Source organism: Piliocolobus tephrosceles, chromosome 10, assembly GCF_002776525.5.
Source record: "Piliocolobus tephrosceles isolate RC106 chromosome 10, ASM277652v3, whole genome shotgun sequence".
NCBI classification, from domain to species: domain Eukaryota; kingdom Metazoa; phylum Chordata; class Mammalia; order Primates; family Cercopithecidae; genus Piliocolobus; species Piliocolobus tephrosceles.
The window spans coordinates 7481842-7501160 of NC_045443.1; the positions used below are offsets into that span (position 1 = coordinate 7481842).

Below are 19319 nucleotides of genomic sequence, written 5' to 3' on the forward strand. Positions count from 1 at the left end.
ACCCCTCTACCTCTGCTCCTTTCCTCTCCCATCTTCTGGCCCTGCTCTCAGCTGTATCTGTATCTGGGGCTCAGGTCCACGTGAACCCCTCACAGTCCCTGCTCACCCTGGAGGGGGATGATGTGGAGACCTTCAACCATGCCCTGCAGCACGTGGCTTACATGAACACTCTGCGCTTTGCCACGCCCGGCGTCAGGCCTCTGCGCCTCACCACTGCTGTCAAGTGAGTGTTGGGTGGGGCAGGGCAAATCATTGAGCAGAGCCAGACTGTGTCACAGGTCCTTGGCCTAAGGCATCACCTAGAGCTAGGCATACCTCTTTTGTTTTATGGATGAGGAGACTGGGCCCTCAAATGGAGAGGGTCACAGAGCAATATTGGTAGAAGAGTCTGGACTACACTCAGATTTCTCAACAATCAATACGTTACTTTTTCTACCAAGTCACACTTCTAGGGTTTTCGGGCTTTGATCTCCTCTATGCCTCTGTGCTGATACGTAAAGTGGGACACAGGATTGGGAGTGGGGAGACCTGACATTAATTCTGACTCAATATGAATTGCTTGGATAACCCTGGGCAAATGGTGAGTCCTGGCTGCTTCACTTGTTTTAATCTTGCTTCACAAAGCTTTTGCAAGGTCACATACAATGACCTAAGTCTAGGGGTTGGCAGTCCTAGGCCAAATCTGGCCTGCTGCCTGTTTCTGTAAATAGTTGGATTGGAACACACCAGTGCCCATTCGTTTGCATGTCTATGGCTACTTTCCCACTGGGATGGCAGAACTGTGGGTAGTTGGGACAGAGATCATATGGCCCCGCAAACAGAACTATCTAATCCTTCATAGAAAAGGTTTGCTGGCCAGCCGTGGTGGCTCACACCTGTAATCCCAGCACTTTGGGAGGCTGAGGCAGATGGATCACGAGGAGTTCAAGACCAGCCTGGCCAACATGGTGAAACCCCGTCTCTACTAAAAATACAAAAATTAGCTGGGCGTGGTGGCGCATGCCTGTAATCCCAGCTACTTGGGAGGCTGAGACAGGAGAATTGCTTGAACCGGGGCCTGGGAGGTGGAGGTTGCAGTGAGCCAAGATTGTAACACTGCACTCCAGCCTGGGCTACCAAGCGAGACTCTGTCTCAAAAAAAAGAAAAAAAGGAAAGTTTGCTGACCTCTGAATTCTAAGTGAATGACTTTTGGTGTCTTTAAAAGAAAAATTGTAGATTATTTCAAGGTTTGAGTTTATATTACATCTTTAAAAATACAGATCAATTGAGAGGCAATGAAAGTATGATAGTTAAGAGCATAGGGTCTGTTGCTAGCTTTTTGGCACTGGGCAAATGCTATAAAGTAGTGATAGCAATAGAGTAACTCATGGGATTGTTATCATAACTACATGATATAATCTGGATCAAATGCCTAGCAGAGAGCTGATGCTGCTTAAATGCTGGCTATTATTACATGAAGGCATTTTCACCCTTATTATGGTTGATGGGCGGTTTTTAGGAGATGCTGCCATCTAGTGGGTGAATGACATGCTTTAGGAGTCAGGATTTCTGCTTTCCAATCTTGTTACCCCATCCCCTATTCTGCCTCAGTTTCTCTGTGAGCTATATGAAGATAAACATCTCGAATTTGCCCCTATCCTGGGAGGGGTGGGTTTAGAGGGGAGAGCGCTGAGCCCTAGAGGGTGACGGTGTGATCATCAGGCCTCAGAGTTAGAGCTGTGGAAGGGCCCGGACCGTGGCTTTTGGGAATTTGCTGGTTCAGGGTATGGAGCTGAAGGTCACAGGCAGATGAGTTAATGTGGGTGCAGCTGATTGCTGAGTATGCACCCCACCACGTCCCAGTCAGAGCTCCAGTTGTTAAAGGGCTGTCATTCAGTTATGAAAGGCATAATCCCTCAGAAGCCAAGGCATTGCCTCGTTCCCTCCAGTGCTCAGGAGCCATGTCAGAAGGGAGGTCTCTGGTTTTTGGCCTAGCGTGGAGCTCTGCAAGGGGAGTTCCTGCAGGGGGATGAGTTGACATTTTCTTTGCTGAGTGGCTCATCTGAATTCCTCCTATCTTTTTCATGCCCAGGATAGAGGTTTATCCAAGGGCTTGGAAGCTGCCTATGAGGAAAGGGGCCTTGATGTTTTCTCTATAAGGTTAAGAAACAGAGTTTACATTTCTCCATATCTAAGGTTACTACATGGTTGGTGCTATCCTTATACTTCCCTGAGGTGATGGCAGAAAATATAGAGGGATATGTGTGCGTGTGTGTGTGTGCACCTGCGTGTGTGCATGCAACAGAGACAGACAGGTACCTAGTAACACTTCCCTTTCCCTGATGCTTCTCCTTGCCCCTGTCCATGTGGCTTTTGTAGCTTCCAGTTTTCAGTTCTTGGACGTCTGTCTATTTAAAGCCAGATCTATGCAGCTATTTGGTCAATGCCTAAATGCAGGTTTTCCTTAAGTTTTTTTTTTTTTTTTTAGTATTTTCTTGGAAAGCCCATCTACTTGTGGCATTGACCCCCGGACAGATAGATACCACATCTTTTTCTCTAGTATTGTCCTCTTTCCACAGCTTTTGATTTTCCACCTGCTTCCTGTAGCCTCTATGTAGAAGTTCCGCCAGTACCTCAACCGAATGAGCTAATGCTGAAATAATCAACTGCAGTCCCAAACCAGCCCTCCCCCTGAACTCTCTCTCTAACGGTGTCTCTGTCCTTGCAGTCACCCAGAGCTTGAAAGCTCTGAGTCATCTTTGATTCTTGCCTGTCTTTATCTTCCAGTTGCCAGGTCACCTGGACCCTGCCTCTGTGCTGGGTGTCTGAAATCTGTCTTCTCTTTCTTTTGCTGCTGTTACCATTCTAGCCCAGGTCTTATTACCTCTTGTCTGGCCCATTGCCTCCTAACTAGCTGACCTATCTCTAGTCTTCTAATTTTATTTATCCTCCACTCTGAGGCTGGGTGAGTGATCTTTTGAGTTTTCATCATCACACTTCCCTGATGAAAAAGATGTCAGTGGCTTCCTCTTGCCCACTGTATAAAAATGTCAAATGTGCTGGGCGCAGTGGCTCACACCTGTAATCCCAGCACTTTGGGAGGCCTTTGGGAGGCCAAGGTGAGAGGATCACTTGAGGCCAGAAGTTTGAGACCAGCCTGGACAACCAACAAGCTGCATGCCTGTAGTTGCAGCTACTCAGAAGGCTGAGGTGGGAGAATCACTTGAGCCCAGGAGTTCAAGGCTGTAGTGAGTCATTATTGCACCACTACACTCCAGCCTGGGTGACAGAGCGAGACCCTGTCTCTAAAAAGTTAGAGAAAAAAAGTCAGATCTTATCATGGCATTTAAAGCCACCAGCCATCTGGCTCCTGGTCGTTTCTGCCTCATATTCTTCTACTCCCCTTAGTTAAGCTTCTCGCCGTCCACTCTGGGTCAGTACTACCCTCCTTCAAAGGCTAGCTCAGTTGCTACTTTCTCTGATCATTCCTACCTTCCTTTTCCAAGCACCCTCCTCTTATCCTAGCCAGAACTAACCTCTCCCTCCTCTGAACTCTTCTGGTTGTTTGTTGCACTCATATGGCGATGACCATATTTGCCTTTGTTTTAACTTTTGTGTGCCATGTCTAATCTCTCTACCAGACCAGCAGTGCCTTTGGGTCAGGCCCGCTGTTCCCCTTGGGATTCCCAGAGCGGCAGCACAGCACAGCATTGCTCATTGCAGGGAGGATGTCTGTTGGAGTCTGTGCCTTCAGGGTCATCTGGGATTGTTTCCCAAGGGGCTTTGCCCTAGGCCTGTCTGGATGACAGTGCAGATTGTAATAGGCCCTGCTCCATGTGGCACAGGAACTCAGCACATCGTGGGCATTGGCAGCTTCAGGGGCTCTGAGCTCATCACGCCTGCTGAGATTGTGCCTTCTCCCTTTTTGCTCCAGCATTCAAGCTGGGCATGCTCAGTAACACTAATAATTACAGTCCTCTCTGCAAAATTGTTTCCACTAGCACCAGCATGTGGATCAGAGTCCCTGCTCCTGCATCGCTAACTCCACTGTGAAATCTGCTTGTTCAAGTGGGGAAACGTCTTTACACATAAATTTCCTTGGTGCAAACCCAGGCCCCAAATGGTGCCTGTGGTTTAGTGGAAAGATCAGTGGACTTGGGCCGTGCGTGGTGGCGCATGCCTGTGGTCCCAGCTACTCCGGAGGCTGAGGCACAAAATCTCTTGAACCCAGGAGGCAGAGGTTGCAGTGAGCTGAGATGGCGCTACTACACTGCAGCCTGGGCAACAGAGCGAGACTCTGCAAAACAAAACAAAACAAAACAAAAATCAGTGGACCTGGAAGGAGAAGAATGGTTTAAGCCTTGACTCTTTTGTTTTCTTTGTCTTTCTTTTCTTTTTTTTTGTTTTTGTTTTTGTTTTTGAGATAGGGTCTCACTCTGTCACTCAGGCTGGAGTACAGTGGCATGATCTTATTGGCTTACTACAACCTCTGCCTCCTGGGCTCAAGTGTTCCTTCTACCTCAGCCTCCTGAGTAGCTGGGACTACAGGTGTCTGACACCACACCTGGATAATTTTTGTATTTTTTGTAGAGACGGGGTTTCACTATGTTGCCCAGGCTGGTCTTGAACTCCTAAACTCAAGGGATCCTCCCGCCTCAGCCTCCCAAAGTGCCAATATTACAGGCATGAGCCACCATGCCCAGCCTGAGCTTTCGGCATTTTACAGCATAGAAATGAGGTTATAATGAAATAATATGGGCAAGGTGCGGTGGCTCACGACTGTAATCCCAGCACTTTGGGAGGCCGAGACGGGCGGATCACCTGAGGTCAGGAGTTCAAGACCAGCTTGACCAATATGATGAAATCCCGTCTCTACTAAAACTACAAAAATTAGCCGGGCGTGGTGGCGTGTGCCCTATAATCCCAGCTACTCCGGAGGCTGAGGCAGGAGAATCGCTTGAACCCAGGAGGCAGAGGTTGCAGTGAGCCAAGTTTACACCATTGCACTCCAGCCCGGGCAACAAGAGTGAAACTCCACCAAAAAACAACAACAACAACAAACCCACCCCCCCAAAAAAAAACAGACAAACGAACAAAAGAAATAATATGGGAAAAAGGCTTCATAACTGGCAAGGGCTATTGACCGTGAGGTGTTGGTATTTCTGGTAAAAGGTGGGGCTAAATGTGATCCTGAGAGCATCACTCCTGAGCAGCCGTGCTGTTGGTTGGTCTGGCTCAACGGCGTCCTCTAGGGATAGCTTGTCCTGGTGGCTGGATCCTAAAGCTTCATGAGACAGTGGATCTAGGTCCAAGGTGGCCAGATGATCTCACCTACCAAAGTGTGTTTCCCCGCTATTGAAGGGAATGAAAGACACACCACAGAGGAGGACATCCTTTGGTAGATGTCCACCCTCTACTTTTAGTGTTAAATAATTTTGGACGCATATGTGCTAGAGAGTATATATACTGTTCCCATGTATTTTTAAACTCCTGGATAAAGAACTGTGTGTGTATATATACATGTTTGTCAGTTCAGTTTGCTTTATTTTTCATTAAAACAGCATTTATAGGTACTCCATAATCCTGGGGTAGGGCATTGATGGTGTGATCACACCCACAGGTTGGGGTTACCTGACTTTCTGTCCTCGATTTTTTCCTCTGTGACATCCTACCAGGAAAGGATATGTCCCCCTTCAACTGCTGTGGGGGTTGGGGTGCAGAGGCATGACCCCCTTTCTTCCCCTGCCCCTCCCTGACGTGAGATGCTCTATGATAGGGGTAGCTGGGGCAGGGAGTGAAACAGAATGTAGGTTTTCAGGGAGGAAGTGTTGGGGTCACATGTTGCTTCTCCTCCTTTCTCACACAGATGCTTCAGTGAAGAGTCCTGTGTGTCCATCCCTGAAGTGGAGGGTTATGTGGTGGTCCTTCAGCCCGATGCCCCCCAGATCCTGCTGAGTGGCACTGCCCATTTTGCCCGCCCAGCCGTGGACTTTGAGGGAACGGAGGGCGTCCCTTTGTTCCCTGATCTTCAAATCACCTGCTCCATTTCTCACCAGGTGGAGGCCAAAAAGGATGAAAGTTGGCAGGGCACAGGTAAGGATGACTCCGGGGAGTAACACCATCCAGAGAACCAGCCAGTGTCTGAAGCCAGAGTGCGGGAGAACTCCTGGGGCTGGAAGCAGAAAGTGACTCCATCCTGTGTTTGTTTGATTAAACAACTTACCTTTAAGAAGGAGAGCAAGCAGGAAACCCGTGGGTGGAAATGAATTGCTGCATAATGATATTCTTGAAAATGATGCTGCCTTCCCTTTCCCTGACGCTGGAAAGGGAGGGAGAGTGGTGGTGAGGGGCTGGCTGGGGCTCAGAACCTCTGTGGGCCCTTTGGCTCTGACCCAGAGTCTGCTCTCCCCAACCCAGTGACAGACACACGCATGTCGGATGAGATTGTGCACAACCTGGATGGCTGTGAAATTTCTCTGGTGGGGGATGACCTGGACCCCGAGCGGGAAAGCCTGATCCTGGACACAACCTCTGTGCAGCAGCGAGGGCTGGAGCTCACCAACACATCCGCCTACCTCACCATTGCTGGTCAGTGGGGCCTGAGGGCCTGTCCTCTGTGTGTGTGTGCACCTCCTAAAATGTAAGGGCCTGGGAAGCCCAGAGGGTCCTCCCTCCAGGTCCAGGGATGTGGACAAGTGCTGTTTTGCATTTTCCTAGTCTGGAAGATCCTCTGGCTTTGATTGTCCCTAGGGGAGGTGTGCTGGGTTTAGGCTCCGAATGCTTCTCTCTTCCTGCTCCTCTGCATAGCCTGGGTCACCTCCACTTCTGGTCCCACTCCTGTTTCCATTCAGGCTTCTCTCCTTCCTCTCCTCCTTCGGCTCATCTCTGCCCAGCTTTCTAATCCTCTAGCTGTTTGTTACTGGTCATCTCTGTGGTACAGCTCTCTCATCTCACGTGCACACCAGAGCTTTACAAGAAGTGCTCATCTCTTAGTGAATAGTGGGAGTGATGATTTGGTAGTTTCCAAAGGAAGCCAGGAGGGAGAATGGAGAAGGTGGAGATAACCAGTTCCCTTCTATTTCCACTCCTTTCCAGGGCTTACTTCTGTGTTTTCCTCTTTCTCAGATTCCCTCCTGCTTGCCATCTCCCTTTCTGTCTTTCAGGATGTCTTTATCTCCTTCTTTCCATTCCTCCTCAGAAGCTACAGAGCAGGGAACGGAGCCTTGATCTCTCCATCCTAGTTAGGCAGAGCGGGCAGGGATGGAGGGGAGCATCTCTCCCTTTGACCTTAGGTCGCACTTCTGCAGAGATGGGGCTGGCCCACTCTACAGCTTGTGTGGTGTCAGCTGGTGGGAGTCCAGCAGAGAGGGTCCTGCCTCCACTGGACCTGCCCTGAGGTGCTTCCTCATCTCCAGGGGTGGAGAGCATCACTGTGTATGAAGAGATCCTGAGGCAGGCTCGTTATCGGCTGCGACATGGAGCTGCCCTCTACGCCAGGAAATTCCGGCTTTCCTGCTCGGAAATGAATGGCCGTTACTCCAGCAATGAATTCATTGTGGAGGTACGCAGAGAGTCTCCTTCCTTCCGCAGTTACCCACCCCCAGAAAGGAGCTGAGGTGGCATGGACTCAAAATGTTAGCTGGTGGGCATGGACATGGCAGCGTGGAGGGCTGCTGGACCCTGCGGTGGGTGGAGAAGAAGGAGGTGGGGGCAGTAGTTAGGAGATGGGGCTGGGCTCTAGAGAAGTGGGGAGGACCTGGGAGAAGCGTGTGTGCCCATGGAGGCCTCCCTCTGCCCAGGTCAATGTCCTGCACAGCATGAACCGGGTTGCCCACCCCAGCCACGTGCTCAGCTCCCAGCAGTTCCTGCACCGTGGGCACCAGCCCCCGCCTGAGATGGCTGGACACAGCCTGGCCAGCTCCCACCGAAACTCCAGTACGTAAGCCTGGTGGGGCTGGGCAGGGAGGGGAAGGTGGCAGGTGAGTGGGCTGGGACAAGTGTCCTCCCCTCCACCTCTGGGAGAGGACAAGGAGGGTGGAGGTATGGGTTCTGTTCCTCTGTGATACATGCCTTAGTTGACAGCTACGGACCAATCCCTCTCTCCCTTTGGATCACTCACTTTCCCTTGTGAAGAACATGAGCCTTGTGTCATTGTAGGGGTGCTTATTCCTGGAATCATAAAGTCAGTGTGGGTTTAGAAGTGTTTGTTTTTCCTGATGATGCCTCCTTCCCCAGCCCCAAGCAATATCAAATTAGCCCTGGACCTAGAATCCTCTGTGGTGAAGCTATCAAGCATTTACTAAGCACCTACTGTGTACTAGCACTGTCCTAAGATGATCTAAATGATTCATAGGATAGATACAGTCCCTATCCCCAAGGAGAGAATTGGCACTATTACATGTAAAATTATGTGCTATGTGTGCAGTCACAAGAATATTTCTAAAAAATATATGCAAATATGCAAAGCATTACATTCAGATGGAGTGCTGCCCTTCAAAGCAACCTGGCCATGGTTCCAAAGGTTCCCGGTCATGGTCCTTTACCAATGGTGCAATTTTATTTTCAACTTTTGAGTTGCATAATTGTAGAAAAACCAGAAAATAAATATCAAATATTTCTTTTAAAGAAGAAAAATCAGGCCAGGCACAGTGGCTCACGCCTGCAATCCCAAACCATTGGGAGGCTGAGGCGGGAGGATCACTTGAGCCCAGGAGTTTGAGACCAGCCTGGGCAACACAGTGAGACTCTGTCTTTACAAAAAATAAAAAAAATTAACTGGGCATGGTAGCACTTGCCTGTAGTCCCAGCTACTTGGGAGGCTGAGGTAGGAGGATCTCTTGGGCCTGGGAGGCCGAGGCTACAGTGAGCCGTGATCACACCATTGCATTCCAGTCTGGGAGACAGAGCAAGACTCTGTCTCAAAAAAAAAAAAAAAAGAAGACGACGACGAAGAAAAATCAGCCATGATTTCATCAGAGAGGAAACCACTGATAACATGAGATTTTCTGTTCCAGTCTTTTTTCTATTTTCTATGCCTAATTTTTCCTTTTTATAGAGTTAGGTATTAACCTATTTTGTGCCCTGATATTTACACTTCATAGTATAAAACAAGTATTCTCCCATGTTATTAAAAATTGCAAATGATGCTGATGTTGTTGAAAGTGATTTTTGGAACCCCTTCTTAGAATTGCTTTCAGAGCCAATTTATAAGGTGCATTTATTTTTGTTATTTTTTGGACATAACTTGCTTTTGACCCTGTTCAGTGTTACTCAACTTCATCATCCACTTTTGCCAAAGTTGGCTCTGGATATAATTCTAAGTTTTTAAACATTAAACCCACTCTCAAAGGCCATAGATTGGTCACCTTTGAAAAAAGTCAGAAGATTGTGCCACAGGCTCTTAAGGCAATTCTCAGAGGATTCCACTAGTGCTTTCTTGGAAGAAGTTCATGGTCTGCGAACACTATGTGGAAGTACAGAGCTTAGTTCAATATATGTGATGGTAATAATAGTTATAACAAACACAGGGTGCTCTCATCGTGTGCCAGGCACCGTGGCGGGGATTACGCATATTAACTCATTTAGCCATCATAAACAACCAATGAAATGGGTACCGGAATTATCCCCTTTACAGGCAAGGAAACAGAGGCACAGAGAGTTCAAGTTCACACAGCTAGAAAGTAAGTGGAGCCAGGATTTACATCCAGGAGGCATGATTCCAGTCTGTGCACTAACCATGGCCCTCACCGCTCTCCCCAGATGTTTGATGCTTTAAAAAAGATTAGTCTCATTACTTTAGAGTTGCACATAATTAGGGGGAGCCCCTGAGGGGCTTCCCAGGGTTTTCTGACAGAGGCCAGCTCCTCTGATGCCCCCAGGGATTCAGTCTGGCTGCCTCTCCTCCTGCAGCGGCCACCACCTACACTGTCTCTTATGTTTTCTTTTTTCTGGGACTGGCTCCCTTCTTCCCTGCTTTCTCTGAAAACAACTGCAGAGGCTTTTGGGAGCGGGAGGCAGGGTCCTGTTCTGTCGCCTAAGCTGGAGAACAGTGGTAATCATAGCTCACTGGAGCCTGGAACTCCTGAGCTCAAGCAATCCTCTTGCCTTAGCCCCCCGAGGAGCAGATGCATGCCAGTATGCTGGCTATTTTTAAGATTTTTTTTTATAGAGACAAGGTCTCACTTTGTTGCTCAAGCTGGTCTTGAACTCCCGGGCTCAAGCACTCATCCTGGCTCAGCTTCTGAAGTGCTGGGATTACAGGTGTGAGCCGCCGCATTTGGACTTGCAGAGGCCTTTTTCAGTGTTCTACTGTGATTCACTATAGCAAGTAGGTGGAAGTGAGGATTCGCGGGGAATATAAGGCATAACCAAGCTGCAAAGATTCAGAGAAGTTTCACACAGTATTTAGTCAAGAGAGACATGTTAGCAAACCAAACCTATTTATTTCAAATCAACTCTTGAGGCCAGCTACGTATATTTTTTCCTTCTTGTGATTCCATAGCACTTTCTCCAGTTCTTTCATTGGGGATCATTCCACTCAATCTTTTCTGGGTTGGATACTAGGTCCTGCTACTCTAATTAGGCTCAAGGTAGATAGGGGCGCTGTCTGGCCTGGTGAGACTCTCGATCCTTACTTTCTTTGGTATAAGGCCCCAGGTGAGGGACTTCTTGTTTTTTTTTTTTTTTTTTTGAGACAGAGTCTTGCTCTGTCACCCAGGCTGGAGTGCAGTGACCGGATCCCAGCTCACTGCAAGCTCCTCCTGCCGGGTTCACGCCATTCTCCTGCTTCAGCCTCCTGAGTAGCTGGGACTACAGGCGCCCGCCACCACGCCCGGCTAATTTTTTTGTATGGTTTTTAGTAGAGACGGGATTTCACCGTGTTAGCCAGGATGGTCTCGATCTCCTGACCTTGTGATCCGCCCGTCTCGGCCTCCCAAAGTGCTGGGATTACAGACTTGAGCCACCGCGCCCGGCCGGGACTTCTTGTTCTAAGAGCCCAGCACCTTCTCCCCTGAGCGTCCAGCTGCCCTGCATGGGCTGGCCTGGCGGGCAGCGCTTCTCACCCCTCAGCCCCTGGAGCAGTGTCTGCACATGGCATCCTTTCACCTCCCCACAGTGAAGCCCGGTCTCCCCATCCTTTGTTCTGAGCTCATGTCCAGGCTGATCAAGCTTCCCTCAGATTTCAGTTGAAAGCAGCAGTTTTCCTTTGCTTCTTCTCTTATGTTGGCCTGAGTAGGATACAGCGTTCATAGCTTCCCTGAGGACACTGGTGATTGGCATGCCTGAGCTGACAGGCCATTCATTGCATAAAACCCCTTCTATATGCCTTTTCTGACTCCGCAAGGTGCTCCCTCCCTTTCGCCTACAAATGCCGAGTGGTGTTGCGGAATTGTGCTTTCACAATATCAAACCATTCTAAACATGCAGAAGCAGTGAGAGGTGCGATCTCCTCCAGTGGCACAGAGGCCCATCGCTCTAAATCTCCTAAGTGCACTAGAGAAAGAGAGATCAATGTGAACCGGAACCAGTGTAAACTGGAACAGTAGGGGAGATTTTATGGCACATGTAGAGTTTGCATTTGGACCTGAAGTGTAGAAGGGAGTTTTGGATGGGCGTGAGAGAGAATGAGAATTTGAGAACTGGGGGTAGATGGGTGGTTAGGAGTGTTTACGGTTAGAGAGAATAAGGTTGGTTAAGAAGAGTGAGCCAAGGTGATGAGGGTATTGTGCATCTACTCATATCAAATTTTGATGCCTGCCAGAATCACCTGGGGAGCTTTAAAAGCTCTTGGCACCTAAATTACACCCTAGAATGTCTAGCAGGTGGGAGCCATGTATCAGTGGTTTTTAAAAATCCCATGTGATCTTTAAAAGTTTGGGAATAATTTTCCTCCTTTGTTTCCTACAAGTATCTGAAGCTTTGCAGGAAGAGTTAGAAAGCAATAGGACAGAAAGAGAATGAATGAGGAAGTGAGGAGGAACAGGTAATGATGAAATAAAGATCAAATGAAGCCAGGGAATAAAGTCAGCTCATAACATGCATACTATGAGATGCCGTGCAGTTGCTACCATGGGCCAGAATTTTGACTCTGAGCTTCTTTGAAGCTAAAGCAAAAGGAAACCTGAGCAGTTCTGAAAGCCATGATAGGAGCCGAACGCTATTTCATGAAAAGCCCTGGGACTGGGGGCAGAAAGAAGTCTCTCCCGAGGCTCTTGGCAAAGAGGGCACCGTGTGGAGCTGTGGGCAGGGCTTTCAACGGTGTCCTCGCAATCCCACAGACCATTTCCTAAGTCACCCCTTATGTTGGCTCTGGAGGTCATTCAAGGCTGGAATTAACTGCTCACATCTCATGTAGCAAGAAAAGTTGACCGTACTTCTTAAATTCTTGATTTTTATCTGTAGCTGATTTAAAAATCCTCCCATCTCCCTGGGCTGCTGACTCATCTTAAACTAATTAACCAGACTTGTCTGCTTGTAGATACAGTGTCTGCATTTTGTCTTTCCTGTGGTCATTTCTTATTGTCCTGGCAATCAACTTGTCATTTCCTTCATTAGGCCAGGAGCTCGGAGGGACACTGCATTGATTAAGGCACAAACCAGCTTTAGCTTGTTACCATTGTGTGCTTACAGCAAGTTCACCTGCTTTGGCCTCCACTCTGAGGCTGGGGTCACCACTCCTTCTAGAGCCTAGGCTTAGCCACCGGGCCCATCTGCCAGTGGAAGCACTGCCCCTGGGTCTGGTCTGTTGACATGGAGACCTGAGAGGCACTATTTCCTGCCGATGGGCAGGAGAGGGAGCTCTGTCCCCTCCTCCCTCCTCCCCCGTTCCCAGGCAGTTGGGAAATACTGATCCAGCCAGTCCTGCCTTCACCTTGGAACCAGTGTCGAGGGAGTATGCCCCAGCAGAGTCCGTTCTAATTGGCAAGTGGCCTCAAGTGGGCTGTGGGTCGGGTCAGGATGGGGACCAACTTGGCAGACAGCCATCAGGGCGGCCTCAGGGAGGTGTGTGGCCTGCCCAGGCAGGGCATTCTCCACACACCTGCTTGGCCCTGGAGTGCGTGGCAGCGGAGTGTGCTGGCTGCTGGGGAGAGGGGCGCTGCAGCAGGGTGTGGGTGTGAGCGTGGGAGAGCTCCTGGGCCATGTACTTGCCTACGCTCTGCTCTGTGTACTGACACATGAGTCTCAGGCTGTAGGTAATTTGGGGACGGGGCTGAGATGTGATGTGTGTATGTTTCTAGGCGCTTGCTTGTGTGATTGCCAGTCTCTGTGTGTGTTTGGGGCACACATACGTGGAATAGTCCCTCAGCAACGGGACTGCCCAGGGAGAAGCCGTGTGCATGCATGGTGGGCAGGGGTGTGCACCCATGTGGGGAGTAGCGACCCAGCTGCCTGTAAGGGCCCTGGGCTTGGGGGTGCGTGTGTGGGGTCTCTACCTCCACCTGCTGTCCGTGGGGCTGCGGGCTTTCCTGCTTTGCTTCCTTGTGCTTCTCCGAGAGCTGTGTGTGTGTGTGCAGGAAGCAGGCAGGGCTGTGCTCACGGTGGCTCGCTCTGTGGCTCTCACGGCCCATATCTGTAGTGTCTACGTCTTCCTTCAGGGGGTTGCCTGGTCTGCCCAGCTGGTGGGGAGCTGGGTGATGCTGCACATATGGCTCTGCTGTGCCTTACTGGAGACCCTCAGACGCGTTCCTTTACTCCCGCTGTGTGAGCAGGCGGCCAGGTGGCTGGTGTGGGCCGGCATGCAGGCTGGCAGAGGCCTGGCTCGGGTGTGGGGTGTGGCGATCTTTGTGCAGCTGTGTGCCCACACGGTCTTCCTGAGCATGTACCTGTGCATGCACATCTGCTTTGCCGCCATCAGCTCTCAGGTCCGTGTGAGAGTGCACGCGCCGTTCTGTGTCTCACTGCCTTTGAAGGTCCGTGCCCCTCTGAACCTGGGCATCAAAGTGGGTCTGCAGGGCCGGAAGCATGGCAGAGCCATTGGGGAGGCAGGTGCGCCTCAGGGGGAGATGTTGGGGAAGCAGGAACCCCAGGCGTCCAGGAGCCCCAAGCCCACCAGGAGAAGGGAGGTGTCACGGAGTGAGCTCAGCCCAGGTGGGTAAGGGAAGGGGCTGCTCTGTGCCCCTTGGACTTGTCCCCAGCCTCAGGTGCTAGTGCCCTCCTCCTGCAGCCAGGCCAGGCTTGGAGCTGCATCTCCTCCTGCACAGCCAAGCTCATGTAGGGGCCCCGCCCCTCCCTCACTGGGCACTGGCACCTCTTTCCTAGGCTGAGTGGCCTCTGGGGAAGGCACAGGTGAATGACAGGGGCAGATTCCAGTCCTTGCCCTCTGTCCTGTGCGAATAGGGCTGTTCATGACAGTGTTGGGTTGGGAGTCTTTTTCCTCCGCTGCCCTTGCCTGTCTGTACACCTGCCACCCTCTGTGTTTGTGCCTTTGCCTTGCAGCAGCTCCTTTCCTCCCCTCTCGTCTCCTGCCCTTCCTGGCGGGCTGTTTCTCTTCTGGCTTCTCCAGGTGTTCCTCTCTTCTCGGCCACTGTGGGTTCTGCCCTGGGACTCCTTCAGCCTGGGCTGCCTCTTTTCCTACCCAGCCCCCTGTCTGAGTGCCCCCAGGTGTGCCTGGTCACGTTCTGCTCACCCCCCGCACTCTCTCTGCAGTGATTCCCAGCGCCGCGACCCTCATCATTGTGGTGTGCGTGGGCTTTCTGGTGCTCATGGTCATCCTGGGCCTGGTGCGCATCCATTCCCTTCACCGCCGCGTCTCGGGGGCTGGCGGGCCTCCAGGGGCCTCCAGTGACCCCAAGGACCCTGACCTCTTCTGGGATGACTCAGCTCTCACCATCATTGTGAACCCCATGGAGGTGAGAGGCCGGGGAAGGGGGGTTCTGTAGGGTCAAGACTGTGGAGCACACACTGGGAGAACTCCTGAGGAGGGGCAGGCCCGGGTGGAGGCTGTTTGCAGAGCTGCAGTGAGCAGGAGGGAGAGCGGTTCAGGCAGGGAAGGGGGTGCAAAGGGGATAAGGGGACCGAGGGAAGTGTGGCCCCTGAAAGAGAGGCTGGGGTGTGTGCAGGCCATTGATCCCCTCTCCTCCCTGTTCTGCCCTCCAGTCCTACCAGAATCGGCAGGCCTGTGTGGCAGGGGCTGCCAGGGGCCAGCAGGAGGACGAGGACAGCAGTGACTCGGAGGTGGCCGACTCCCCCAGCAGCGACGAGAGACGCATCATCGAGACCCCCCCACACCGCTACTGAGGCCAACACCTCTCCCCACGCAGAGGGAGAATTCTGCCCTGGTGAAACAGACACTCCAGACGTGGGAGAAGGACCTTCTGGGAGAACAGAGACCAAGAGGGAGAGAGGCTTCAGAACCAGTCCTCCTTTCATCTCAAAACCCCAGCGGGGCCTCTGGAGTCTGCCCTGCCCCTCCCCTAGCCCCCCATCCCTCACCTCTGGGCTGTCATGCTCCTGGTGTGCCCCTCGCACTGGGGCTGACTGGGTTGGAAAGTGGGCTGGACTTCAGTTGCCTTTCTACCCCCAATGGCATCTGCCCCCTTAGCAGTCACTGTGTTGGGGAGAGGGTGACAATTGCAATGGCTGGGGCTGGAGCTGGGAGTGGGACTGAAGGAAACCCTCGCCTCTCCCCTTCCCTTCTCTCTTCTGTCCACGGGCAGCTTGTCTCCCTCTGCAGGGCTCCCTCAGCGGGCCGTCGTCCCTGGTCCCTGCTTCTCTTATGATCACCACACCTCGTTTCCATTTCAGTCTGGGGACCCCGCTTCTCCCTCCTTTCCAACTTCCTTCCTTTCTTGTCCTGTTTCCCTCCCTGCCCTTGCAGTCCTGAGGTCCTGCAGCCCCGGCCCCTCCTCTGTGACCTGGTGTGGCCAAGTTGCGGGGACGGGAGGGGATGTGGGGGCCCCAGGTGTATATATATAATGTATATTTTTTCAGTGTTGTCGTGAGTGCAGCCCCTGTGTTCCCGTGTGCAGCTCACGGCCTTGTGTGTGTGTGTGTGTGTGTGTGTGTGTGTGTGTGTGGCATCGTCATGTCCTGGGGCAGGGGCGGGGGGTTGGGTATGGTGAGGGAAGGGACATATCCTGGGGTTTTCAAATAAAACAATCAGAAAAAAAAAGCTCTGTGAGGTGTCTGCTGCCTGCCTGGCCCTGTGTGGGCGTGACGGAGGCTCTGAGGCCTCAGGGGCTGTTTTGGTCTCTGCGCAGGGCTGAAGTGAGGTGGGCAGGGCTGGTGATCTTGAGGCCTGACCGGGTAAGTCCCCAGGATGCCAGATCACCTGGAAAGTAAGCTGGGGCAGAAGGTTCCCACGCCCCCTTCCTTCAGTACCCCCTGGAAAAGTATAGAAGATTCAGGGAATGCTATGGACACCTGGGCAGATGCCCAGTGCCTTGTAGGGGCGCTGCCAACCCCACCCCACAACTTGGAACATATTGCCTGTGCACATGGGCTCCCTGCTGGGTGTCCCCAGGGAGAAGGCAGGCAACCCTGATATTTGTATCAAAGGGATCTGGAGACTGTTTCCAGGCTGAGCCTTCCCTGCTGGCCAAGGTTCAGACCCAGGGGATATCTGCCTTCCTTGCCCATGTCCACGTGGCTACCTCACATGGCTGCTGAATGACCTCAGCCCTCTCCACACTGGCCCAGCCCTTGGCCTGACAGCAGGCAGAGTCTGGCCTTCCATAGCCTTTTGGGCCACTAGTTCTCTGACCCAGGTCTTACTCAACCCGCAGGTGATAAAGGATGGTAATCCGAAGGGGTTATTTCAGAAGAGTGAACTGCTGGTGGGACCATCCCTCTGGTGCTGTCCTGGCCCAGGAAATACCAGGGATCCAAGTCTTAGTTCCTTCCTGCAGCATGAGGGGGTAGGGCATCCTTAGGCTCTTCCTGGTTCTCTGCGGTTGCCTGTAGCGCAGTTGGGGTGGAGGTGGGTGCTCCGCCTGACGCCTGTTCTGACATCCACCAGGTACCATTGTCCTTGCCCGTGGCCACAAACTCCCAGCTGTGTGTTGATGCCTCCATATTTTAATCTCCCACCTGGATCTCTGTCCTAACTCATATTTGCAACTGCCTATTGCCATATTCACCTGCCCTTCCTGTGCCTCAGACTCCACCTTCCCCCAGCTTCTCTGTGACCTATCCCTATCACCTTTCACCCCTTTGCCTATGCCAGAAATCTGAGAGTCAGCCTAGATTCCTCCCTCTCCCTCAACCCGATGGCCAAATGGTGATGAAACCCTGTTGTTCTTACCCCTTAAAATCTCTCCAATAGGTCTTTTGCTTTCTATTCCCCCTATTGCTGCCTCTGCCTTGACCCGCACCTTCTGTGTTTTTGCCTGGTCTGTGGCAAGAGCCTCCCACCTGTCCTCCACTTGCCTCCCACCTGCCCTTGTCTCCTATGCCTTGCTCCACTCCAACCCGTCCTCAACTCTGGATCTCAGTGGCCTTTCTCAAGTGCAACTCTGTTTGGACCACTCTCCGGTATAGCAACTTTCCTACCTCCTTGACAGGCCTGGGTCGCATCCCGACGCCTTAGCCCCTTAACCCAGATGGAGCAGGTCCTGCCTTCCTCCTTCTCTGGCCTCTTTGCAGCCACCACCCCTGCACCCCTGCGGTGGGGTCACAGAAATCATGTATGCTTCCCACACGCACCCTGCTCTTTCTCGCCTCTGTGTCTGCAGGTATTGTTCCCTCTCCCTGGCATGTCCCTTACCCACTGTGTGCCCTGGCAGTCTTCTACTATTACTGAAGACCCGGTTCAAGAGTTGCCTCTTCCAGGAGTTCTGCTGTGCTCCGGGACCCCTCGTTCATGCCTCCATGATGGTAGTGACTACAAAGCTGTGGGACATGTCTGTCTCCCCACAGATTCTCTGTATCCCCAGGATCTTGCATAGGGCCTGGCACACAGTAGGGGCTCAGTCAGTGGTGACTGAGGTGATGTGTATGGCTCTGAGACTCAGGGACGACTCACTGGTAGGAAGAGAGAGGAGACCTCCATTGGTGGCTCATGGCATGGGAGGTCCAGGGGCTGAGCATGGCCAAGCAGACACCCTGCAGTGGCCTCTCCGGTAGTCTAGGTCTGCCTAGACACCAAGCTGACGTTCCGGGGTCTGTGGCAAAACTGCATAGAAGACTGCCTTGCCTGTCTACCTAGAGTCTTCCAGAGGCTCAAAAGATCACAGACTTCAGACATCTGAGAGCTTTGGTTCTCAAAGGGGCTTGAGAGAGAGATTTTATTAATAGTTGGTGGTCCTGAATTTCAGTGGGTGAAGTTCAGCCCCCTCCTCCTTCTTGTCATCCTCTTAGTCCTCACCTACCCTGTCTCAGAGATACAGTTGCCCATGAAGAGGAGCAGAAGCCAAGTGGCTTCTACTATTTTTGTGTTTGTCCTTGGAGCCCCCTACACTGTTGTTGAGACTTGAGGCTCGGGGGTCCTTATTCACCTCTAGCTCAAGCCTCAGGGGTAGCGGCCATGGGTGAGAAGGCAAGTTTGCCATGAACTCTGCTTCCCTCTTGATGTACACACCCCTGCAGACTGCCACAGAGTAGCATATGTCCTTCTCTTAGCGCGTGCCCAGCCTCGGCTCGACTCTTGGCCTTCCTGGATTGGTTGCCTCTGGGGCTGGACATGGGTTTTCTCTTAAATGCAACCACTCTACCTGAGATTCCTGGAAACTCTCTCCAGAATCAGAAGCCCTGACCACTGATTATTTCTGCTGGTGTAACCTTTCCTGGCCCTCCTCTTCACCCTCAGTGTTTGACACCCAGGTCTTGGGCCCATGGTTAGCACATCTCCCTGTGTGACTACTGGGCCCATCGAGATGTTACCTGGGGTGGGGGTGTACATGGGCACCAGAGGCCTGGAGAAGACCATGAATTCCTTGTGCCACTACATGCCCTGAACCTCTGCTGTCACTTGCTGACTTCCTTCCCTCTCTCAATCCCTGCCTCTTTCTGACACATACACTCACACACACACTGCACAGGGATCAGGTTTGAGGCAGGAGGCCAGCTCCAGTGACGCAGGGAAAGGGCAGCAGGCAGGATTCTGCATGAGTTTTTATTTTGTTGCTCAAGGTCTCCTGGAAAGATGTTTCCTAACCTCCCTCAAAGAAGCTGGCAAAGCCTGGAGATATCAGGCCTGGGGCAGAGTTTCCAATTCACCTATTCCCAATTTAATTTGAAACGGCAAACACATTTCCCTTGGCATCACTCAAATCGTTCTTTCTGCAATGGAAGGCTGTTTTCCTCTCAAGTCCACTCTCCACAATGAAAATTAATTAGCTTCTCTAAAGGTGCATGATGAAAAGCACGTCCTTGGGGAAAAGTGATGCTCTAGAGGCAACTA

General features: G+C 51.7%; 2 protein-coding genes across 4 annotated transcripts in view; both read left to right on the forward strand.

The window, feature by feature from the left end:
• Positions 1-16091, forward strand: part of CLSTN3 (calsyntenin 3) — a 50905-nt gene extending 34814 nt beyond the window's left edge. For all 3 annotated transcript variants that reach the window (XM_023232371.2, XM_023232372.1, XM_031936265.1), the window contains 7 exons: positions 75-223; positions 5847-6073; positions 6398-6568; positions 7396-7541; positions 7780-7915; positions 14627-14829; positions 15077-16091. In XM_023232371.2, coding sequence (XP_023088139.1) covers positions 75-223; positions 5847-6073; positions 6398-6568; positions 7396-7541; positions 7780-7915; positions 14627-14829; positions 15077-15217 — 1173 coding nt within the window. In that variant the 3' untranslated portion in view covers positions 15218-16091. The remainder of the gene's footprint in view (positions 1-74; positions 224-5846; positions 6074-6397; positions 6569-7395; positions 7542-7779; positions 7916-14626; positions 14830-15076) is intronic.
• Positions 10863-14620, forward strand: LOC111555905. The gene has a single exon (XM_023232376.1). The coding sequence runs from the start codon at positions 13318-13320 to the stop codon at positions 14074-14076; it is 759 nt and encodes a 252-aa protein (XP_023088144.1). The 5' UTR covers positions 10863-13317; the 3' UTR covers positions 14077-14620.
• Positions 16092-19319: the final 3228 nt, after the last annotated feature.

Bases quoted from the DNA above. Each gene is read 5' to 3' on its own strand.
- LOC111555905 (XM_023232376.1), top strand. From the start codon at position 13,318: ATGCATGGTGGGCAGGGGTGTGCACCCATGTGGGGAGTAGCGACCCAG.